We start from the raw sequence: 22,746 nt of genomic DNA, 5'->3' as shown, positions 1-22,746 counted from the left end.
TAACCATGAAATCATCTCGAATAAACCTGTTAAATAAGTAAAAAAAATAAAATTAATCTGATTATTTTTATTTTATGGCCTACCCAGTGTCATAAAATACTGTTCAAATTTGTAATGTGACCTATTTTTAAATGTTTTTGAAGAGATTAACATTGAATTTATTGAAGCAAATTGGCATCACAGTGATAAAATTTATGCCTATAAACCAGTCACTGGAAAAATTATAGCATCCAAAATAAGAAATGATACATATGTGTGAGAGTATCTACATTCTTATGAAAGTTTACTAACTCACAAAATTTGTACCATCATTTATTTTCGTTTTCTAAAATTGATAGTGACATACTATTAGTGCTAAACATTATAGTTCACTGTTAATTATGAATCTTATGCATACAGGTAAGTAGCTATGTTCAAACTTAGAAAATATATGTACATGAAATTATGCTTTTAAGTAATGTGCATACATTTTGTGAGAGCTCCTGCAGTATTTAAGAATGCACATATCTCCCCAAAACGACTTTTCTCCCTTCTGAGAATGTATTTAAAATACATAGCTTGTTTATTGATTTAAAAAAAAAAAATCAAGTACATTGAGTTCTTTTGGAGAAAAGATAAAAATGGAAGCAAAACACAAAGCTTTAACTTCATTTCATGATCTTTTGCTAGATTTTTAAATAAATCTATTTTAGAGTTTAATTTTCTTGGTTGAATCAGAAATATCTAAATAGGTTCTGTGAACGTATTTGATTCTATGAAAGTGCCACTTTACCAAACAAGAAAAACAACAAGTAAAAAAAAAAAAAAAACCAATTTGGGAGCAATTATGATATTTGTAGGATTTTGACAGGTTTAAAAGTCTTGGTCCTTTTTCTGTTATGATGACCAGGGGAAAAGCTGCCTACCTCCTGTGTAAATGGCTTAGAAAAAAACGTGTAGTAATAGCCCAGTGCCTCATTAGAAAATCCTGTGTTTCCTGCTCTAGTAACCAGCTGATGGAAATAAGGTTCATCTTGTCAACAGGTTTATTTATTTCCCATTCTTCTTCTGCTCTGTTAAGCTTCCTTTTATGTCTTCTTATAATACATGCTGGAAAAGTTCCTGAATGCTTTTCAAATAAAGAGAAGTTCTGAGGAGGATTGACAAATTTCTGTTGTGTCAACATAGACACGGGCGTCACATAGTCTGGAATTCAATGAATAATATCTGAAATAGATAAATGTAGACCCTCCTTTTGTCATTCATCAGATAAGGAGATATTCAGGTCTACTAATTGGTTTTATTGCATGTTATTAGAATATTATTACCAGTACAATAAGGATGTAATGCATTTCATGTCTCCTAATAGACTTGCATTAAAAAATAACTAGTAGAGCTGGCTCCAAAAAAAAGAAGAATAGAAGAGGGAAAATCTAAAGTCTGCACACTATTAAGTGAGTTCCCAGGACACTTTGGGATCATGGCCAGTGGTAAAATGTAGAACCTACCAAATATGAAATAATGCATGAATTCAAGACAGCTCTATAACCTATGATTAACCTTATGTATTTATAAGGAAATGTATTGCTATTACACACTATGGTACTAATCTGGAGATATGAAACACCAAGCAATTTTTAATAATTAATCTTGTGAATCAAATTTCTTACTGACCGCCAGATTCTAGAATAAAGCACTATATTTTTGGATTATCGTAGTAAGGAATGGAGAAAATTTAATTCATTATTTGATCATATTCTCAACCAGTGTTTTAACATTGGGTATGAAAGTGTGAATAGGCTGTGCCCTTCCTTTGATCCACTTCAGGGAACACAGATTTATTAGGTGCAATATTTTACAATACAAAAAACTTTTCAGTTTCTGCATAACTTTTATAAATAATCTACTCCACCTGTGGAAAAAGCAGTGAGTTTGCAATTTTTTGCAAATAAATTCCATCTCTTATCAGCACATAGGCCAAACATCAAACATGATATTGGATATTATCTGACAAATTAGGCTAGTATCTCAATCCAAGTGCAGAGAATAGTTTGTGTTAACATGCCCCAGGTTCTTTTTGTTTGTTTGTTAACCCAAGTTCACTGTAAATCTACCCTGTCCATTAAACTCTGTGTCCCTTGGGGTATTATTTCAGCCCCAGCCTGTTGCCGTCAATTCTGATTCATAGCAACCCTGTAAGACAGAGTAGAACTGCCCTGTAGGATCTCCAAGGAGCAGCTAGTGGATTTGAACTGTCAACATTTTGGTTAGCAGCCAAGCTCGTTTTAACCACAGCACCACCAGGGCTTCTTCTTGGGTTTATCTTAGATTTTAGATTGCAGCCCTGTAACCCTAATTCTACCTTCTTTACCTCTTTGTCATTACCCATATATATTACCAAATATGAAGCAGTGAAGAAGCAGCATCTCAACTTCTGTACCAAATCTGTAATAATTTCTTAGTTACTTAGGGCTGCTGTAACAGAAATACCTGAACCGGGTAGCTTTAAAGTTAGAAAATTATTTTTTCACAGTTCTGGAGGCTAAAAGTCCAAACCAGGGTCTCAGCCATGTCGATTCTTTCTTCAAGCCTTTCTCCTAGTTTCTGGTATCTGTTGGCCATCCTTGATGTTCCTTTGCTTGTAGACAGGTCCTCACACAGCATGTGTTTCCCCTTGTGTTTGTGTGTCTATGTCTAGTCTGCTCTTTTTATAACTCAGAATTGATTAGATTTAAGACCTACCCAACTCTGGTATGACCACATAAGATAATAAAAGAAAAACTGAAACAGGTTCGCATTCCAAGGTATCGGGACCTGGACTTCAGTACACATTTTAGGAAGACACAATTCAATCATAACAACAGGGCTTCCAACGCTCCAAATGTTGGATGCAGTGACACTGTTTCCCATTAGACAAAACAGTGATAAGCCTTAGTATGGTAGCTTGTCACTCAAAGTTGATATTTATGCCCTACTTTGTCCTAGTTGGAGCTCTGGTGGTATAGTGGTTAAAGTGCTCAGCTGCTAATCGAAAGGTCCGTGGTTCGAACCCACCAGCCACAGTGTGGGAAGAAGATGCGGCAGTCTGCTTCCGTAAAGATTTATAGCCTTGGAAACCCTACGGGACAGATCTACTCTGTTCTAAAAGGTCTCTATGAGTCGGAATCAACTTTAGGGCAGTGGGTTTGGTGTTTTGGGAATGATTTGTCCTAGTTTACTAAATTCCCTTGTAGGAACCCCTGTGGATCATTTTGTGATGGTTTTGCTTGTATTCTTCCTTCACAGTGCTCGCTCTGTCACGAATAGTTGTAGATTGTTTATATTGACTCTGATCTAGGAGCCCTCGTGGTGTAGTGGCGAACAGCTCAGCTGCTAACCAAAAGGTCCGTAGTTTGAATCCACTAGCTGCTCCTTGGAAACCCTATGGGGTGGTTCTACTCTGTCCTGTAGGCTCACTATGAGTCAGAATCAGCTTTGATAGCAACAGGTTTGGTTTGGTTTTATCTAGGTAAATGATATATTGCTTTTCACAAGTGGGTGTCCACCACTTCAGAATGATTTTATTTTTTACTGCAGAACAGCATCCCAGACAGTAGATGGTATCTCTTTAGCTGATCTCCTTTAACTGAAAGCATGGCCAGCTCCAAAGCATGACAGCAAATGTAACCAAGAAGTGCAGGCACTGCATCAGTGACTACCAAGACACAAAGGGTCGTCCTGTCCTTTTTGACTATTTACTTTGCAGAAAGCCTATGGCTAATATTAAAGCTTGTTAACACTTTCTTTTGAAAATGCTTTTTTCAGTAATTCAAAGAAAAGACAGCTTCTCCACAAATGCCAGGAGTAGGGATAACAATGAAGACAGCAGGACCAGGTGAAAAGCAGTACTATCAAAATGACAATAGGTTTTTGAGCCTCTCAGAAAATGGACAGTACTTAGATATGAAAGTTGAGTGTGCTGTTTCTTCTTTTAAAATTTGCTAAGGGTTGAAATAATACTAATCAATTTTTCAACCCAAGCCCTTCTCTCCTCTGGGTCCTATATGCATCACCCTGCTGCAGTTTATATTACAGTGATCATTAGATTCCCAGCCTCATTCCTGCCTCCACACATTCCACCTGTATGACCTGCTTCCATCAGCACCATCTCTCATCCCAGGCAGTTGTTCTGCCACCCTCAATGCACTCCTCTTCCTGCACCCTCAGTCCACCATCCCAGGTGAGAATTGATGAGTTAAAGAACCAGTAAGGTAATAGTAAAAAAGCAATTGAATGAAAATCAAGAGGCCTGGTCTCTACTCTTAGCTCTGCCACTTAATTAGCAAGTGACATTGGGTAAGTCACTTGCATTTATAAAAGATGTGGGGCGACCTAGAGTGTATCTAAAATTTCCTTCCAGATAATTCTATGAAATAAATTATAATTATATTAATTTCCTTAAAATTTAATCAATACAAAAAATAAAATAGAAGAAATTTATGCTTCTGCCTGGGTTGAATACAAGAAAAACAAGTCCTTTCTTTCTTCCAATAGTCCTAATTTTATAACTCTTTTTGGCTTATATAAGATGAAAAGCTCCAAATTTTGTATGTTAACTGCTCCTTTGTTTTTCTGCCCAAGACTTTTTCTAACTGTGGTAAATGTATAGATAACATTTGTCATTTCAACAATCTTCACAGGTACAGTTAAGACTTTGGTTTTGAGACCTTTCAGAATTTGGTTCTAACAAACCTCTGTAGTGTCATCTTTTACACTCCCCTAAGCACCCTTTTCTGTAACCATACTGAACATCTTACCTTCCATATAAATAGTGGATTCTCTCTGGAGTCTTCTCTCACTTGGCTCATCTCTTGACTACTTGGCTCATCTCATCTGTCTTCTACCACATATGCCTTTGCACCATAGTGAATTCTTTATGTGTTTAAATCACCATCTTAAATGACCATTGGACTAGAAGAGCATATTGATTGAAAACAAAAATTGGAATAAAAAAAGACCTATGTTCAAATTCTGCCTCTGACAAAAGGCTGCTGAGTGATCTTGCGTGAATTACTTAAAGCTGGCTCTTAATTTCTTTATCTATAAAATAAAGTTTATATCTGCCAAAATCAACTGGGACTCTGTTCCAAGAAAAAAGAATACTCAAAACAAATTTTTAGGAAAAAAAAAAGAGAGAGAGTTTGATTGACTCTCATAGCTGAAAATTCCAAAGATTATCTGTTTCAGGTATCACTTGATCCAGGAGCTCAAATAATGCCACTATATTTTAGTCTTTTTCCATCTCTCAGCTTTTCTCTTCTCTTTGTTGAACCCATACTTGATCTCTATATGAGAAAAAGCTTTGAGCTGCTCTTGATATATGTTTTCCTAGGTTCAAGTACAACAGAAAAGATAACTGTTCTTATCCCACCAGTTTCAACAAAAGTCTTGGGGCTGATTTTGATGGGCTTGAACTGGATCATATGCCCATCTCTGAAATGATCACTAAGGCTAGGGAATAAAATTCACTATTTGGCTAATACCTAGGTCACATGTCCACCCCTGGAGCTGGAATCAGCCCTGAACAAACACGTAAAAAGCATAGTTCTATGAAAGATATTTAGAATCATTTTCCAAATAGAGAGAGAATTAATGCTGGGTGGGCCAGAAATAACTACTGTGCACTATACTACCTGTCAGATTTTTATAAAATTAAATATGATATTATTCACAAAACATTTACCACAATGTTCAGTACATAATAAGTTTCCAATGCTGAATGCAGTCCTTGGCACATAGGTGCTACAAAAATGTTGGGTGAGTAAAGTAAATCAATAAAAACTGAATCTGCTAGAGGAATTCTTTGAGTAATTTGCAGATAAATTTGCTTGATTGGTATAGTTCACTCTTTGTACTTTTCCTACTAGCTGAGATTATAAAAGAATAAGTCACATCTATTGTTTACAAAGCTTTCTGAAAGTATTCTCTTAATCGTAATACAGTTCTACTAAGGTACAAGTATAGCAAAAGCAATAGTACCCTGCATCCAACCTCAGATTAGAGCTGTTAACTTATCCAACAAATTCATGTGGGGCTTTCCCTATATCCCCAGCACTCTACCTGGTACTGAAAATGCAAAGACATTGTGGCACTGTCTTAAAAAAGCTGAATTCCTTTATTCCATATCTAAGGTGTGAAAGATACAATGGTAAACATAACAGACAAGGGCCTGCTTATAACATAGGAAACAGAAAATAAAAAGTAAGCAACTTAATATATCAATTTGCTAATTAAAAAAAAAAACAAAAAGAAACTGTCATAATTGCCAGAAGTTACTCAGCATCAGTAAAATTCTGGTAGAGAATTGAGGAGCCCTACTTCAGGAAGAAGGATGAGGAGGCATACCCTCCAGGATGTGACCTGTAAGCTGAGGCCTGAGAAATGAGAGAGCTGTGTACAGAAACAGAGCAGGTGCCATGTGGAATTCAGGCTGGACCCTATAGCTACAGCTTGACTCCCAGCTCTGCCACTGACTCCCTGGGTGACTTTGGGCAAGTTACTTAACCTCTTTCTGTGTCTCATTTTCTTCATTTATAAAATGGAAAAAAAAAAAAAAAAGTCACTACATTTAGGAATGATATGATACTGCTTGTCCTTATCTTCTCTTGCATGGACTGGTAATAGTCCCAACTTCCTGTCTATTAACCCCTACAACTCACCCACTATGCTACTGCTGAAGTCATTTTTCTAAGCCGCAAATTTGACTATTTTATTTCCCCTACAATGGCTCCTCTTTATTTTTTGCATAGAGTCCAGGTTGCTTAATATAGTGTGGTCATCCTTCCGTGATCTGACTCTTGCTTACTCTCCAGTATTATTTTTTTACCGTGCCCCTTCACCCGCCCCCATCTTAAACCCTAAGTTTCATACACATTTACTATTTAAAGCTCCCGTAACATGGCATGCTTTTTCCTACCTCTGTGCCTTTGTGTGTCAGCTTCCTCTGCTTGGAGCTTTAGTCTTCATGGTGAACACCAAGATGAATTCTGTTATCTCTTCCAAGATGCATTCGTAGGTCCTCCCAACAACCCCCCACCCCAGAGCTGACCACCGCCTCTGTTGGGTTTCCCCCTGTCCCCACTCGAATGGATGGTATTAAAGTATATTTGTATGTATATGCAAATGGAATGATTATAAGGAAAAAGAAACTGCTAACACAGGAAAGAGAGGGGATAATTGAGGATGTTAGCGGAAAGGACATGACCATGTGCTTTGGCGTTTACCCTAATGGCTCTACAGAAATGAGCTTTACTTACTGATTGAAGCAACTTGTTATGAAATGTTTGGGGTTGAGGTGTTTGAGCCTGAAATGTTCTTGTATTAGCCATTTGGGTATTTCAGGAGTTTTGTTCTTCATTCCTTACTAAGCACTATACCTGGTTTCCGCTCTCCAGGAGATAATGACATTAAAGCACTGTTTTCATAGTTTGACTACAGCTTCCCTTAGATATGCTTAATTAATTTTAATAACAGTTTGCATATTTTTGCATTTTTAAAAAAATAAATGCTTTGTTGCAACAATTAAGCATAGTTACTTCACTACTTACTAATCAATATTACAAAATTTAAGACAATATATGATTCATAGTAAGCTTATATAGAAATGCATGTTATCGTCTGATAAATAAAACCAAGAGAACAAATAAAATAAAAGTGAAAACAGGGACACACTAGACCTCTCTCTCCCCTGATTATCAACTGATACCAATGACCGTTCTATCTAGCCCTGATTCTTCTTCAGACTTGAGTAGTGCCAGCTGCCTCTGAATTTTCTTGCTCGGAGGACAAAAATCTCCTGGCATGTGCCTCAGAGTTTTTTAGAGTTTGGGACCAATTTAGCTTAAATTAAAAAGTCATTGTAAGAGGCTTAAAGCCTTTGTTCTCTGTCTAGCAGGAGAGTCCTTTATCTAGAAAGCAAAATGCCCTTTTTACCTTTTAATTTTCTTGTTCCTCCCTAGACCCAATCATAAAATATAGAAAAATTTCATAGCACTGTAGTGCAAATGATTTATATGAAAATCCCATTCTTGGCGTTCTATGATTAGAAGGATGTTTCCCAGCAAGCTTTACTAACTTTAATCATCTACTCCACCCTCAGTCTACATATAATCAATTCCTCACATACTGTGATTTGATTTTTTTTTAAGAGACTTATACACTTTTCCAGAATATAGTATCTTAAAGCACATTTAAGCCAAAATTACTCTAGTTTCCGCCAGGTATTTGATGTGATTCCTCCACTGCAGTCGCAAATGACTTACAGATGGTTGGCACTGCCATCCGTGAAGGTTGGCTTTGATTTGTATATGCCCGTGAATTGTCTCCACAGAGAAAATGTACAGAGGTGGCATTTCACTTTTATATTTTTCATCAAACAGCTTCCTCATGACAGAGGGAAAGGTATGAAAGTTGTTGGGGAAAACATTCTCTATTACCAAGAGGTTGTTTCTTCAGAAGTCAGAGGCTTGTGTGCACTGTGAAGGGAATACTTAATTAAGCTTCTGCTAGAGAATTCCTATCAGATAATCAGAGTTTTTGCAAAGCCACCTCTGCCTCATACAAATAAAATGGTCTGCGGGTAGCTGCTTATAAGTGATCTTAACATAGAATTAAAGACACTTTGATTCTAAAATGTATGCCTCTGTGCACCAAGATGAAATACATGGTTTCTGAGACATTTTCAACCAGAGAAAGAAATGCAAGTTCACACTTGGGACTGGTCTTAGGTGGTTTGTGGGATCTGGAAAATCTTGCTTGGGCCTCCTTCAGTGGCAGAAGTCCCACTGCTGGAAGTTCAGTCCTTTAAATTAAGGCTTCGTATTTGCAGCCATTATTAGTATGAACTGAACATTGAGTGGGTCGCATTTTAAGTAATTATTAATGATGATCCCTTTAAGAGAGATTTCTTTATCAGTTATCTTTATGACTCCATAGCTACTTATGAGAGAATGGAAGACCACACCAGATGCCAGATTTTGCTACAGAAGATGTAAAATGACAAAACTAAAATTCCAATGGCTACCTGGGAAGGAATGCTTCAGGGACTCTGGGCAGCTAAAATGAAATATGAGGGTACTGAATGGCTTAAAGTGTGTGTGGGGAGGGGGAATAGAAAAGACAGATGCTGCAGATAACTTTGACCTATTTCACGGTTTTGCCTATACCCATACCATGACAGTACTGAAAACTCATTTTGATCTCAGTTTCTTTTCCTCTGTGAGTCCTTAAGCAAATGTTTTTATTTATGGTATTGAGTCCTGAGGAGTGGACTCTTTTTCCTTTTAATAGATATATTCAGTATCATTGCAACGTTTTTTGTATGCATCTTCTAAACAAATACCAAAGCCATGGTACACAATTGAGAATGTGGGGAAAACACACTCAAACGCAATCCTCCTCATTGAAAATGTCTTCCCACAGCACTGGAGTTTCTCCAGTGCCATTGGCAGGACATTGAAAGTCAATGGATGTCAGCTTTGACTACAGCGCCTCATTTGACTCGATTTAAAGGTCCCACTCTTAGTTCTTTATAGAGTGTTTAGGTTTTCTTATAGGCCTCTTAGGAATCCCAGGCTTCTTTGCTCCTTAACTGTATACCTTGTTGGTGTAATTGAAGCTGTTTTGTTGCTGTAATTCCTTCCTAATGTTATGTTAGGAAGTCAAGTATTCTTTCCCTCTGGAAGCAATTATTGCCAGTTTTGAAAAGACCCTTGTTTGGTTGTACATTTCCATTTCCAGTGCCAAATCATGTCATCATTTCCTATTATTCCTCCAGGTGAAAGAAGTTTTCATTTTTTCTTTACTGTTCGGCATATACCGTGTATGCCCCCTTTAATCACTACAGAGTAATTTAAAGTATCTTTGCCCACTAGTCAGCAAGTCGGCGTTCTTCAGAGTTTCATGTATTTCCCCAATTTGCGGTACATGTCTCAGGATAATGGATTTAAACTTCATTTTATTTGCTATTAGCTGTGAAGTTATTGGTCACTGGAGCTTATGATAGCCCACAATTGCTATAGATTTACCTGTGGTTTATAGCATATCATTAAAATAAATGGTTAGTATCCAGTGACAAGGACTTTACTGAAATACAAAATTAAAGGAGGATACTTCTTCAAATATAACAGAGTGTTCTGGAAAATATTCTGTTGTTTGAGGTTAGGGGAATTTTTCTTTAATTAATGTTGGTAACTATTTCAAATCTTCATTAAATGAATACTTTATTAATGTCAAACTTCAAAATCTTCTTTTCACTCATATACACATAGATGAAATCTATCTCCAGTCAAAGAAGAAAGACTACTTAATTACAAAAAGCTACATACAATAAGAAATATTTCTAAATAAAAGCAATCACCCTTCAACTAACATATACTAGTGCCCACCCTGGGACCATTTCTAAGCACTGGAGAAAGAGCAGTGAGCAAGACAGACAAATTCACAACTCCCATGAAACATACATTCTAGAATCGTGGTCCAGACTTCACTTCCATATTAAATGTACTTTGTTCTTTCTCATCTGATAATTTACTAAAGAGCCTGTATTCTTCTTCCAATATGGAGATGATTAGAGCACTAATTTGTGTTTTACTGCTTGAAATTATGTTATGTATTTATCCTGAAGTCATCTGCTTCTGAAAGTAGTTCAAGTCAATTTCATTATATAAAAATGAAGTACACTGAAATTTATTATTATTTTACTGAACATAAATCAGGCAATGAATTCAACATACATTACCTAAGGACTGACATTTCAAGCCCCTTAGCCATGTGTTTCAGTAAATGTGTTTCCTTGTTCATTTACTGCTACATTTTGAATCATTGCCTCTGCCCCATATGGTCATTGATGTCTCTGCCTTCAGCCTGAATGAACCCATTTCTGTCCAAGGGTGAGAGCTTCTGCAAAATAATAGGAAACCTTGGTCTGAGCTACACAGAATCTGTGCTGTTATGGAATGATGCCCAAGGAGCAGAAGAATAGGGTCTGCTGGGGCTGAGAGGGTGGGATCGCCACACAAATGGACTGGACTAGGAGAATGGAGCTACCCAAAGCCTAAGGAGCAGAGTTGCCATCCCAGTGGGCCTCGAAGGTGGAGCTGAAGCCCAGGCCAGGGGGCCTCCATTCAGAATCCAGAAGGCATGGCCAACACCCAGAGAGTGGAGGACAGGGCCATTGCCCAGATGGTGTCAGAGAAGAGATGATGATTATTTTCAAGCCTTGAGAGCTAATGTAAATTCTTCTGCTGGGTTTTGGACATACTGGGTGCCTGTTATCCCTTCTTCCCCTCCAACTTCTCCCATTTGTGTCTACCTTGTGCCTGTTCCACCACTGTACTTTGGAAACAGATAACTTGTAGTCTAGATTTCACAGATTCACAGATGAAGAGGAATTTTGCTGCACGGTGGAATATGCCTAAAGTCTCACCCATATTTAATATAGATGATTTAGAAGATGAGATTTTGGACTTGGAGTTGATTTAAGACTTTGGGGATGATATGATGGGGTGAATGTTTTTTGCTTGTGGGAAGGACATGAATTTGGGGGGGCCAACAGGTGGAATGTTATGGATTGAATTGTGTACCCCAAAAATATGTGTTGTAAATCCTATCCTCTATGCTTGTGGACATAACCCCATTTGGGAATGGGTTTTTGTTATGTTAATAAGACTGGATTAGTGTAGGATGTGTTTTAAATCAATCTCTTTTGAGATATAAAAGAGACTAAATAAGCAAACAAAACGAGCAGAGATGGGGGAAGATTGATACTAAGCCGTATGGAGATCTCCAAGGAACCAGGAAATGAGCTGAAGAGACAAGGACCTTCCACCAGAGCCAACAGAGAGGGAAAGCTTTCCCCTAGAGCTGGCACCCTGAATTTGAACTTCTAGCCTCCTAAACTGTGAGAGAATAAATTTCTGCTTGCTGAAGCCATTCACTTGTGGTATTTCTGTTATAGCAGCACTAGATAACTAAGACGTGCTTATTATCATATTGTGTAGAACTCAAAAGAAGAATTGATAGAGAAAATCAAGTATAACTTTATTTGTATTTGGCCTTTATTGCAAGTTTTACTAAAATACAGTAACTCAGTATTTTTCATGAACATTTTACTACTTTGACATTCTTAAATATTTTATTCATTCCAGTTTATCAATTTATACATATTTTATTAACACACTACTGTGTGATTTTTAAAGAGTTTTAAGTTTGTTATGATTTGATGCCAACCAAATTTTGCAGATCTCCAACTTTAAAACATTGGCTTGAATATACAAAAATACACTTTGAAGTAATTTTAATGAAATGGCTTTTTGGTAAATATAAGCTAATTTCAAATGGTGGGTAATACTAAAGCTTCCCATGATGTAACCAAAGAATATCAGTGAGTTCTCCATTCTGTAGTAGGATTCTCTGCTCTGAGATCAATCCCGTTCTGTGTGTGTGTTCTCTCAGGAGGTCGAGTTGTGTCGTGTTAGCAGTCAGGAGAAGCTAGGCCTGACAGTCTGTTACCGAACGGATGATGAAGAAGACACTGGCATTTACGTCAGCGAGGTAAGAAACGCCATGAAGGGGGATTAAGGAGGGAGACTACAAGGAAGGGAGTAAAATGACTCACAATGACAAAATCCTTCAGAGACTCGAATGTGAAGAATTGGCCATGCTCCAATACTTGTCACTCAATTAGGAAAGTAAATTATGTTGCCCAAGTAATGTAATTATTATCAGCTTGTTTAATGTGGATGCTTTCACCACAGAATCCCAGTAAGGAAAGTGTAAAAGTGGTAACATTATCTAAATTTAAATCAATTCCCATAAGTATCCAGAAAGTTGAGCAGAGTTTTTGATCAGCAAACATTTTGTCCCTCCATTCCACTATGTCTTATTTCAGTTCTGTTAACAATAACATTGGCTGACTGTTTTAATCTAATATTCACAATCATGTATTTTACTATGCTGACAGGATTGATGAATTTGAATACCCAAAGAGTGCATCTGTTAGTTTATTTGATGCAATCCCATAATCACTTTCAAGAAGTGAGGTACTTAAATATGAGACACACTTGGTGTCAATTACTTTGAAAGAATGTTAAGCAAAGTTTATTATCATAGGTAATTAAAAAAAAAAATTACCCAAAAGAATCATTTTATATTTAACTTATCAGAGCAGGACTTAGAAATTAGATACTAATTGCTGTTTCATGCTGTTCCCAGCCTTCTTGGCTATGATCTTGAAAGAAATATCTAACCTGCAGAGCCTCAGTTTACCCAATTGGAAACAGTATTACAGTGCTTGTTTCATTGGTCTTAGAGAGTTTGTATGAGGCTCGGGTGGTTCAGAAGGAGAATTCTCGCCTTTCATGCAAGAGTTCCAGGTTCAATTCCTGGCCAATGCATGTTGCTGTGATGCTGAACAGGTTTTATTGAGATTCCAGACTAAGACAGAGAAGGAAGAAAGGCCTGGTGATCTGCTTCCAAAAACCAGCCAGTGAAAACCCTATGGATCACAATGGTGCAATCCACAACCTAGGAGTTGGGAGCCAACTCGAAGGCAGCTAACAACATAGAGTTGTTTAAAATATTGAAGAATCAAAACCCAAACCAAACCCGTTGCTGTCGAGTTGATTCTGACTCATAGCAAGCCTATAGGACAGAGTAGAACTGCCCCATAGGGTTTCCAAGAAGCGGCTGGTGGATTCGAACTGCTGACCTTTTGGTTAGCAGCCACAGCTCTTAACCACTGTGCCACCAGTACTCCAGAATAGGAAGAGAAAATGTAATTAATGCACGTAGAAAACTACACTGCTGTCTAAACGTAAAATGTTACGCTTTATCACTTCACCAAAAAATTTATTGACTGGTTCTTGCAATGAAAAAATCTCCAGGGAATATTTAATTTATCCCTCTTTTAAATATACAGCTATGTTAATTAGAGGCAGGGAAGTGTTAAGGAAGTATAGGGAAACTTCTGCTGAATTATCTTTTGTAGTATGTACCAAAGTGGAAATGTAGGAGTTTAATATTTGATTACAGTTCTGAAGTTAAAGTTTTAGATTGTGAATGACTTCTAAATAGTATGCAACTGATGAATCATTTATCATTTCCTTCTAATAAGTCTTTAATTTACTATTTAAATTTGCCACATATGGACCTCACTTTTCAGGAAAGGTTAAGAAACCACAGAAACTGAGAATATGTGTTTGGAAAGAATGTTTTCCTAACACCTTTTTTCTTGATTAGTAATCACTGCAGACTCATCTATTATGTGGCACCACCCAGTAAGAAAGTAATATCTAACATATGGTTAGGATGAGGCAACATCATGCTACACTTGAAATACTTTGCTTGAAAAAATGATTTGATGAAACAAGCCTAAATAAATTGTTCAAAGACATCAAGTGGAATGTGATAGATGAAATTACCCCCAGTGAACTGTAAGTCATTGCTCAAGTTTGGCCCATAAAAATGTTGATAAGCTCTTAATAGGGCCTTAAGTGTCTATTTATACTAAAATAATTTATAGTTAACACACTTAACCCTATATGTAAATTGTTACCTAGTAATAATCTTCATGGATAGGAATTTTTTTTCATTTCTTAAGCAATATAGATTGTAAAGCTCTTCATAAATGAATGTGATCATGAGACAGAAATCCTTTGAATAAGTATGGACTTATAGTATAGCTGTCAGCTTTTCTAAGACAGCTAAGGCGGGATTTAAAAATCACCTTAGTAGAAAGTAAATTTCCTGGGTCCAGAGAATCCTGATATTAATATCATCCTAAATCAGCTGAAGACTATGTCTGATAATTGGGAGACAGAAATGAATGAATGAATGTGAAGAAAATGAGGAAGGAAAGGAAAAATGGCCTTCAAAATCAAGTTCTGCTCTAGCACTCTTTAATTGTATCATTGTTAATTCTAAAATAGTTCATTTATTATTGAACTATAGTATCAGTGATTTTTGACAGAAAAATATCTGACTTACACCCTGTTGTAAATCATGGAGAATTTTGAACCAGGTTTTTAAAAATGTATTTTAAGATCATGTTTTAAGTTTGTTTGTTTGTTTTAGGCGGGAGGGGATACTACATAGCCAGTTGAAAATGCATGTCCTCAATCTATTACAGGTAGATCCAAATAGCATTGCTGCCAAAGATGGCCGGATTCGAGAAGGGGACCGTATTTTGCAAGTATGTGATTATTTTCTTATGTTTCTATGACCTCTCTGACAGTTTTTATTTTATTTTGTTTCCTAAAAAATGTTAGAGGAAAGAATTTTTCTTTGCTTTTGGACATTAATACCTTCAAAACAAAGAGCTGCCAGTTAAAAATCTTTGTTTTTAAGTGAGAATGGTGCCAATTATTAAGAGTTATTACCTAAAATTCATGGGTAAGGCACCAGTGCTGGAGTCAGATTCCAAAAAAACAAAACCTAACCCATTGCCATCGAGTCGATTCCGACTCATAGCAACCCTCCCTATAGGACAGAATAGAACTGCCCCATAGGGTTTCCAAGAAGGAGCTGGTGGATTTGAACTGCTGACCTTTTGGTTAGCAGCTGAGCTTTTAAATCACTGCACCACTTGACTTAAACTCCAGTTCCGCCATATACTTGGGCACATTACTTAACCTCTTAGGTTAAGTCTGGTTCCTCATCTTAAAAAATGGGAATAATAATAAAACCTATTATTGTGAATGTTAAAGAAGATTGTACATGTAATGTGCTTAGCACAGTACATGGTAAGTGCTTAATAAACATTAGCTGCTATTATTACTGGCATTATTGCCTTAATTTGCTACGGGTGCTGTAACAAAATACCACAAAGTGAGTTACTTGAAGAACAGAATTTTATTTTCTCCCAATTCTGAAGGCTGGAAGTCCAAATTCAGGGTGTTGGCAGAGCTATACTCTCTCTCTCTTTCTGCTCTAGGGAAAGACCTTTCCTTGTCTCTTTCATCTTCTGGAAGCCCTGGGTGTTCCTTGTTGTTTCTTGGCTTGTAGATGGATATTCACATGCTGTCTTCCCCCGAGTGTGACTCTCTTTCCATGCCTATACTTTTTTATAAGACCTCACTCAGAAGGGATTAGGATTAGGACCCACCCTACTCCAGTATGATTTAGTTAATTTAACTGATAACATCTGCAAACAAAAACCCAATTTCCCCAAATAAAGTCTCATTCACTGGTGCAGGGGCTAGAACTTCAGTATATCTTTTTGGAGGACACATATTCAATCTATAACAATTATCATCATCAGTTATCCCCAGGGCTTCTAACCCCTGCTGAAAATTTGCATTTCTAACAAGTTCCCTGCTAAGAATTTGCATTTCTGCCCCCAGATATACTAAATCAGAATCCACTTTTTAACAAGGTGCCCAGATGATTCTTATGTATAACGTCCTGGGAACTTGTTAGAAATGCAAATTGTCAGCCATGGTCCGAACCAGAAGGAACTGGTTCAAAGCCCTGGTCATCCCTGCCTTTTCCAGAATGAATTAGATGAGCATGGATCCTATTTTTCCATTATTGTGTAGAAGTCTGGAGCCCTGGTGTGACAGTGGTTAAGAGCTCGGCTGCTAGCCAAAAAGTCATATTTCAGATCCACCAGTCACTCCTTGGAAACGCTGTGGGGCAGTTCTGCTCTGTACTATAGGGTCGCTATGAGTTGGAATCAGCTTGACAGGAATGGGTTTTGTTTTGTTTTGTTTTTTTGGTAGAAGTCTAGAACTGTTAAGGAATTTTAACTGTTTACCTGCTAGGGGAAGGTGGGGGAAATGTGCTTTTCCTCCACATAGAAATGCAGAAACATGGAGACTGATTAAATTTCAGTTGGACAACAAAAATGGTAAGCATATCATAGAGAAGTGTAGGACTAGAAAGAGAGTTCCAGGCCCAATCAAGAATAATGTTGAAAGCCAAAGTTCTGTCCTAAACCTGCCTCAACCCATCTATCCCTTCTAAGTCTCTCCCATAAAGAATGGATGCAGAAAGACACAAAAGGTCCCCAGCTCTTGTGCCAAAATTAACCCGAAAATAAGCACATAGGCCCTGTGGGATTGAGTTTCACTGCTGATCACCACTGCAAAACAGAGAAGACTCAAATGACAAACTGAGAAGGTTACAAACTTAAAACATTCTGCAAAACTTCAGTCATTGTGACAGGTCTATAGTTCCTATTTTCCCTTTACCAGATGTAGTTTCTAGAGACTGTTTCTTTGGATTCAGTACTCTTTTGAGAATCGGGGCTTCAAAAAGTAGGCAAGATGCAAACCCCTAAAACTATATTGCCTTGACATAAGCTTTAAACCTTAAACCAAAGATATCCCCTGAAGTCTTCTTAAAACCAAACAGTAGTTTAGCTTTACTAGTAAAGTCTGCCTTGAGCATTATGCTCTTTTAAGAACTATCTATATGGGATCAAACTGACAACAACAACTCAAAAGATTAAATAGTAACCTTAGGGGTCAGTGAGTTTATCTTAACGAGGAACAACTCGGAAAAGGAGGGCGTGAATGGTTGCACAACACAAAGAATGTAATCAGTGTCACTGAATTGTACATGCAGAAACTGTTGAGTTGGTGTATGTTTTGCTCTGTATGTCCTCAACAACAACAACAAAATAAATAAAATAAAACTTAAAAGAAAACAAAAACAAGATGTGGTCCCACCGTTTGAGTTACTCCCTGTGTAACCAGGAAGACAAGGACATACACAGATGATGAAGACACAATGTGACGTTGTCCTGATAAAGGGTGCCTGAGCTGCCCTGGGCACACATCAGGGCTACCCTGCCCCGCTGGTCTGCTGTCCTTTTCTTTCTTCACTCATTTTAGTTTAACTTGCAGATAATGAAAGCTTCAAAATATTTTTTTTTCATTTTTGAGATAATTTTAAATTGTTCACTTTATTAATATCTCCAAGTAAGTATACTAAAAATGCTGTAAACTTCTTTTGATTTTCAGTGCCATGTTACACCCAGCAATCATTACAAAATGTTATAATAGAGTAACATATTTAATGGCTGAAAGATCTGGAAGATTTTGTGCCCCTCTAGGGTTGCTATGAGTCAGAATTGACTTGAGGGCAACGAGATATTGAATAAAAGGAGCCCTGGTGGTGCAATGGGTAATCGTTCAGCTGCTAACGAAAGGTTGACAGTTCAAACCCACCAACCGCTCTGCAGGAGGAAAGACCTGGCAATCTGCTCCTATAAAGATTCACAGCCTAGGAAACCCTATGAGGCAGTTCTACTCTGTCCTATAGAGTTGCTTTGAGTCTAAATCGACTCAGTGCCATATCCAACAACAATATTAAATGATACCATTTGGCTACATTTTCTAATATATTGGGTCACTATTTTGTCATTTTTCTTACTGCTCTTTTGTTGTTGGCAGCTGTCACTTCTTCCTCTCACCCTGTACTCTCCACACCCCCACACCTCCTCCTCTACCTTCACCTGGCTCCCTTCCTCGTTTCTAATTTCCACTCTATCGTAGGCTAGTCATTAAAATTACATCTAAGTTTGTGGGTTCTGAGGGTGTAGGTGGATAGGAATAAAATGTATGTGTTTCCATATATGCATACTGCATGTCTTGACACTTGCAAATTCTTAACTTTTTTTGTGGGCACATAAAGTTTTCATATAGAATATATGCTGGCTAATAAGGCATTTCGTAATGGAGTTCGTCCATTGAAGAAACAGCAGCAGGATTGATAAAGGGCTGTTTTCTGCCTCGTTACTTTATATTCAGTGACTAATATGTCACACTTAATGAATAAATAAATGTCACATTAAAAAAGCCTGGAATTCGATCCTATCTGCACACATAGGAAACAAAGAGTCTTAAGGGTGATAACAAAATTATATTAAAACTGTGACAAAACTGGACCCATAGACAAATAGCTCCCATATGGCTGATGAGTAGATAATGGGATACCCTCCTAATGAACAAATAATGACTCTTTTGACAGGGATATGAGAGTGGGAGAAAGAGAGGATTTACTTCTTATACTTGGTGTTTCCTGGCTGGCTTTTATTGGAATGAACCTCTTTACAGCAATTGTGATTTTAATTTCCCGTTCATAATGACCTAAGTACTTCTATGGTCCTACCCCCATTACGTAGCTAATTTTTTCTTCATGTAGCACACCATGGGTTTGTTAGATGATCCCGCGGGATGACACCCCCACACGTACACACACCACAGCTGAGACAGAGTAGGGAATACACAGAAGAGAAGCCACAAGCCAATGTCATGAGAACACGTTCTAGCTCTCATGTGTTTTTTTTCTCTGCAAGTGCTTGACAATTCTATTTGGTTTGCCATTGCCAAGAACTTGTGGTCTCAGATATGGCACCAAAAATTGATTTGGGGAAGTCTTCTCACAAAATTACAGAACTGAACAAAGACAAGGCATTGCTAAGCCAGAGGGGAAGGATTGAAAGCCACATACCTGAAAAACTTTCCAAAGGAAAGAGCACTATATTCTCATTTTTCTCTTTTTGGAATGACAGGCATATAATATTCCATATAAACAGCCTAATCTCTTGTTGGCCAAAACAGTTAGCCATGTTCCTAAGGATTATAAATAAATAAATAAATACTTGCCATTCAGTCGATTCTGGCTCATGGTGACCCCATGTGTGTCAGAGTAGAACTGTGCACCATAGGGTTTTCAATGGCTGATGTGGAGGAAGAAGATCACCAGGACTTTCTTCCAGTGTGCCGCTGGGTGGACTCAAACCTCCAGGCTTTCAGTTAGCAGACAAAGGTGTTAACCATATGTACCACCCAGGGACTCTCTCCTCAGGATTAAAAAAACTCCATTTCCATCAAGTTGGTTCCGACTCATAACAACCCTATAAGACAGAGTAGAGTTTCCAAGGAGCACTTGGTGGATTCAAACTGCCAACCTTTTGGTTAGTAGCTATAGCTCTTAACCACTACACCACCAGGGTTTCCTCCTAAGGATTACTCCCTGCCAAACCCTGTAAGAACTCAAACAATGGAACAATAAGACTTCTACTAGTTCTCTCTTCCTTTCCCTGCCCTGAACATGAGCTGGTCCTCCGAATTTCTTCCTATCTTTTTTTTTCCCCCCTTTACAGCTGTTTTCCTCCTGCTTCTGTTCTTCCCACTTCTGTCTCTCTATCCTTCATTCTCATTCTTTCTCTCCACACTAAATATGAACAAATTTAAAATAAATCTCTCCTCTTTTGCCTAAGACTCAGGTTTTCATAAGAAATTCCATAGGTGGTTATACTGCATGAATTTTACTTAAACACCTGCTTCCTCTATACTCATCCTGGCATATTCAGGCAAAAGATAAATAAATAAAAGAGCCATGTTAAACTTCTAGGCTTTTAGGGATTTTTATAAGTACACACATACATACACACAAAGGAGATTGGGCCCAAAGTGAGATTTTGACTGATTTATCATTGTAATTATCACAAATCTCTTCTAAGGCAAAGCAGTATCCATTCTGAAACTAATATTTACATATAATGTAGAGAAAATTAGACACATACATTGTCTAGCAAAGTTTCCTCGTATTTATCAAAACTTACATGGTGTCTTCCTCCCCCATCTCTTCCCCTCTCTTTTATGGAAATGGAAGGCCTTGTGTTAAGTTGTAGTGACACAACTACTCGTTTGTTTCCTTCCTGTGTGGGTGGATCCTTCACCCTGATGTCTGCCTTCTCCAGGCCCAGCAAGTTGTTTTCCCACTAGCAACCCTGTAGCTATAAGCCATTAATTCAGGAACAAGAACAACTGAATGTTGAAAGCTCTATCTGATTCCATTCCTCGAATCTTTTTTCCTTGGGAGGCATCTTTGCTGAAACCCATGGCTATATTTCTTACCCCAGTATCAGTTTGGGTATCAAACTCATGTCCTGAGTGCAATAGGATCTACCAACCTGCTGGGTGAAGTGGCCCTTATTTTGAAAAAGAAACAGTAAGCTATGTTTTAATGCCAGCTTTTAGCAGAGGCTTCATTTCATTCCATGGGTGGTTCTGAATGTAAAAGTGTTTCTGCAACATATGAACTTACCCCCTAAAACAAGGACTTATTGCCAGAACAGGAGACAATAGCTCTAGTCATTATGAGTTCACAGATGAGAGGCATGAATGCCAAATATAAAGGGACTGAAAAGTCAGCGTGACCATATTGTTCCCTGATGGCCCTCTGAGAGTTAGAAAATACATATGAGATAGGTATCTTGTTAAATAGAATTGTGTTAACTACTGTGGATTTAATTATTTACTTGAATTTTAATACATGTACTCTATTTAGCAGAAATGTATCTTTCCCTGACTGAGGATTAAAATATAAATGAAAATAGTAATAATAGCAACAATAGGATCAACAGTAATCTGTATAACATGTGCGGCATTGAGCACTTTCTATGTACCAGCTACTTATTTAAGCCCTTTATATATATAAACTCATTTTAATCTTATAACAACCCTCTGAAAAAGGTACTATAATTTTCTGCATTTTACAGGTAAGGAAATTGATGTGCAGAGAGATTTAAGTAACATGCCTAAAATCACACAGCTAGTAAGCTGAGGAAATGGGACATGAACCCAGGCACTGTGGCTTCTGCATTGCCCTCTTGACCACTACGCAGTTCTGTAAAGAGAGAAGCCCGTACCAGTTGCCTTTGAATCAATTCCAACTCATAGCAATCCCACGTACAACATGGTAGAACTATGCTCCATAGGGTTTTCAGTGGCTGATTTTTTGGAAGTAGATCACCAAGCCTTTCTTCTGAGGTGCCTATGGGTGGACTCGAACCTCCAATCTTTCGGTTAGCAGCTGAGTGTTTTAACCATGTGGACCACCCAGGAACTTCATAAAGACTGGTAGGATTAGTTATAATGAAGCAGACTCAGCAGGTAAACATTCACTACTAATTTATTAGCTGTTATTAAATTAATATATAAAATTAGTTAGTATTAAATATATAATCTGCCTTGGGTTCTATCTAATTCTCTTTCTGCCCGTATATGACTGTTATGGATTAAATTATGTCCCCCAAAAAATGTGTGTCAACTTAGCTAGGCCAGGATTCCCAGTATTGTGTGATTGTCCACAATTTTGTCATCTAATGTGATTTTCCATGTGTGATAAATCCTATCTCTTATGATGTTAATGAGGCAGGACTCAATCTACAAGATTAGGTTGTGTCTTAAGTCAGTCTCTTTTGAGATATAAAAGAGAGAAGCGAGCAGAGAGACATGGGGACCTCATACCACCAAGAAACAAGAGCCAGGAGAGTAGTGTATCCTTTGGACCCAGGGTCCCTGCGCTGAGAAGCTCCTCCACCAGGGAAAATTGGTGACAAGGACCTTCCCCCAGAGCTGATAGAGAAAGCCTTCCCATGGTGCTGACGCCCTGAATTCAGACTTGTAGCCTCCTAGACTGTGAGAGAATAAATTTCTCTTTGTTAAAGTCATCCACGTGTGGTATTTCTGTTACAGCAGTGCTAGATAACTAAGACAATGGACCTTTGCCTTCAGTTGTCTCAGTTTGAAGCTGAAGGGAGTTACAATGTCAAATCCAGAGGAGTTCTCCTACCTCTTACAACCCATTCAGCGCTAGGCATCATGCAAATAGAGCTGCATGAAATTAGCCACTGTCCTTTGGGAGCTTTTGATATAAGACATTCACACTAATGTGGATGCATGTGCATGGGAAATGTAGAGAACATAACATAGC

The 22,746-nt window shown here is 37.8% G+C and overlaps 1 protein-coding gene across 2 annotated transcripts in view; it reads left to right on the top strand.

Moving 5' to 3' along the window:
• Positions 1-22,746, top strand: part of PDZRN4 (PDZ domain containing ring finger 4) — a 421,629-nt gene that overhangs the window by 385,292 nt on the left and 13,591 nt on the right. For both annotated transcript variants that reach the window (XM_004384583.1, XM_004384582.1), the window contains 2 exons: positions 12,472-12,570; positions 15,146-15,208. In XM_004384583.1, coding sequence (XP_004384640.1) covers positions 12,472-12,570; positions 15,146-15,208 — 162 coding nt within the window. The remainder of the gene's footprint in view (positions 1-12,471; positions 12,571-15,145; positions 15,209-22,746) is intronic.

Source organism: Trichechus manatus, unplaced genomic scaffold (genome assembly GCF_000243295.1).
Source record: "Trichechus manatus latirostris isolate Lorelei unplaced genomic scaffold, TriManLat1.0 scaffold00123, whole genome shotgun sequence".
NCBI lineage: Eukaryota > Metazoa > Chordata > Mammalia > Sirenia > Trichechidae > Trichechus > Trichechus manatus.
This window is presented reverse-complemented; position numbering and strand designations above follow the sequence as displayed.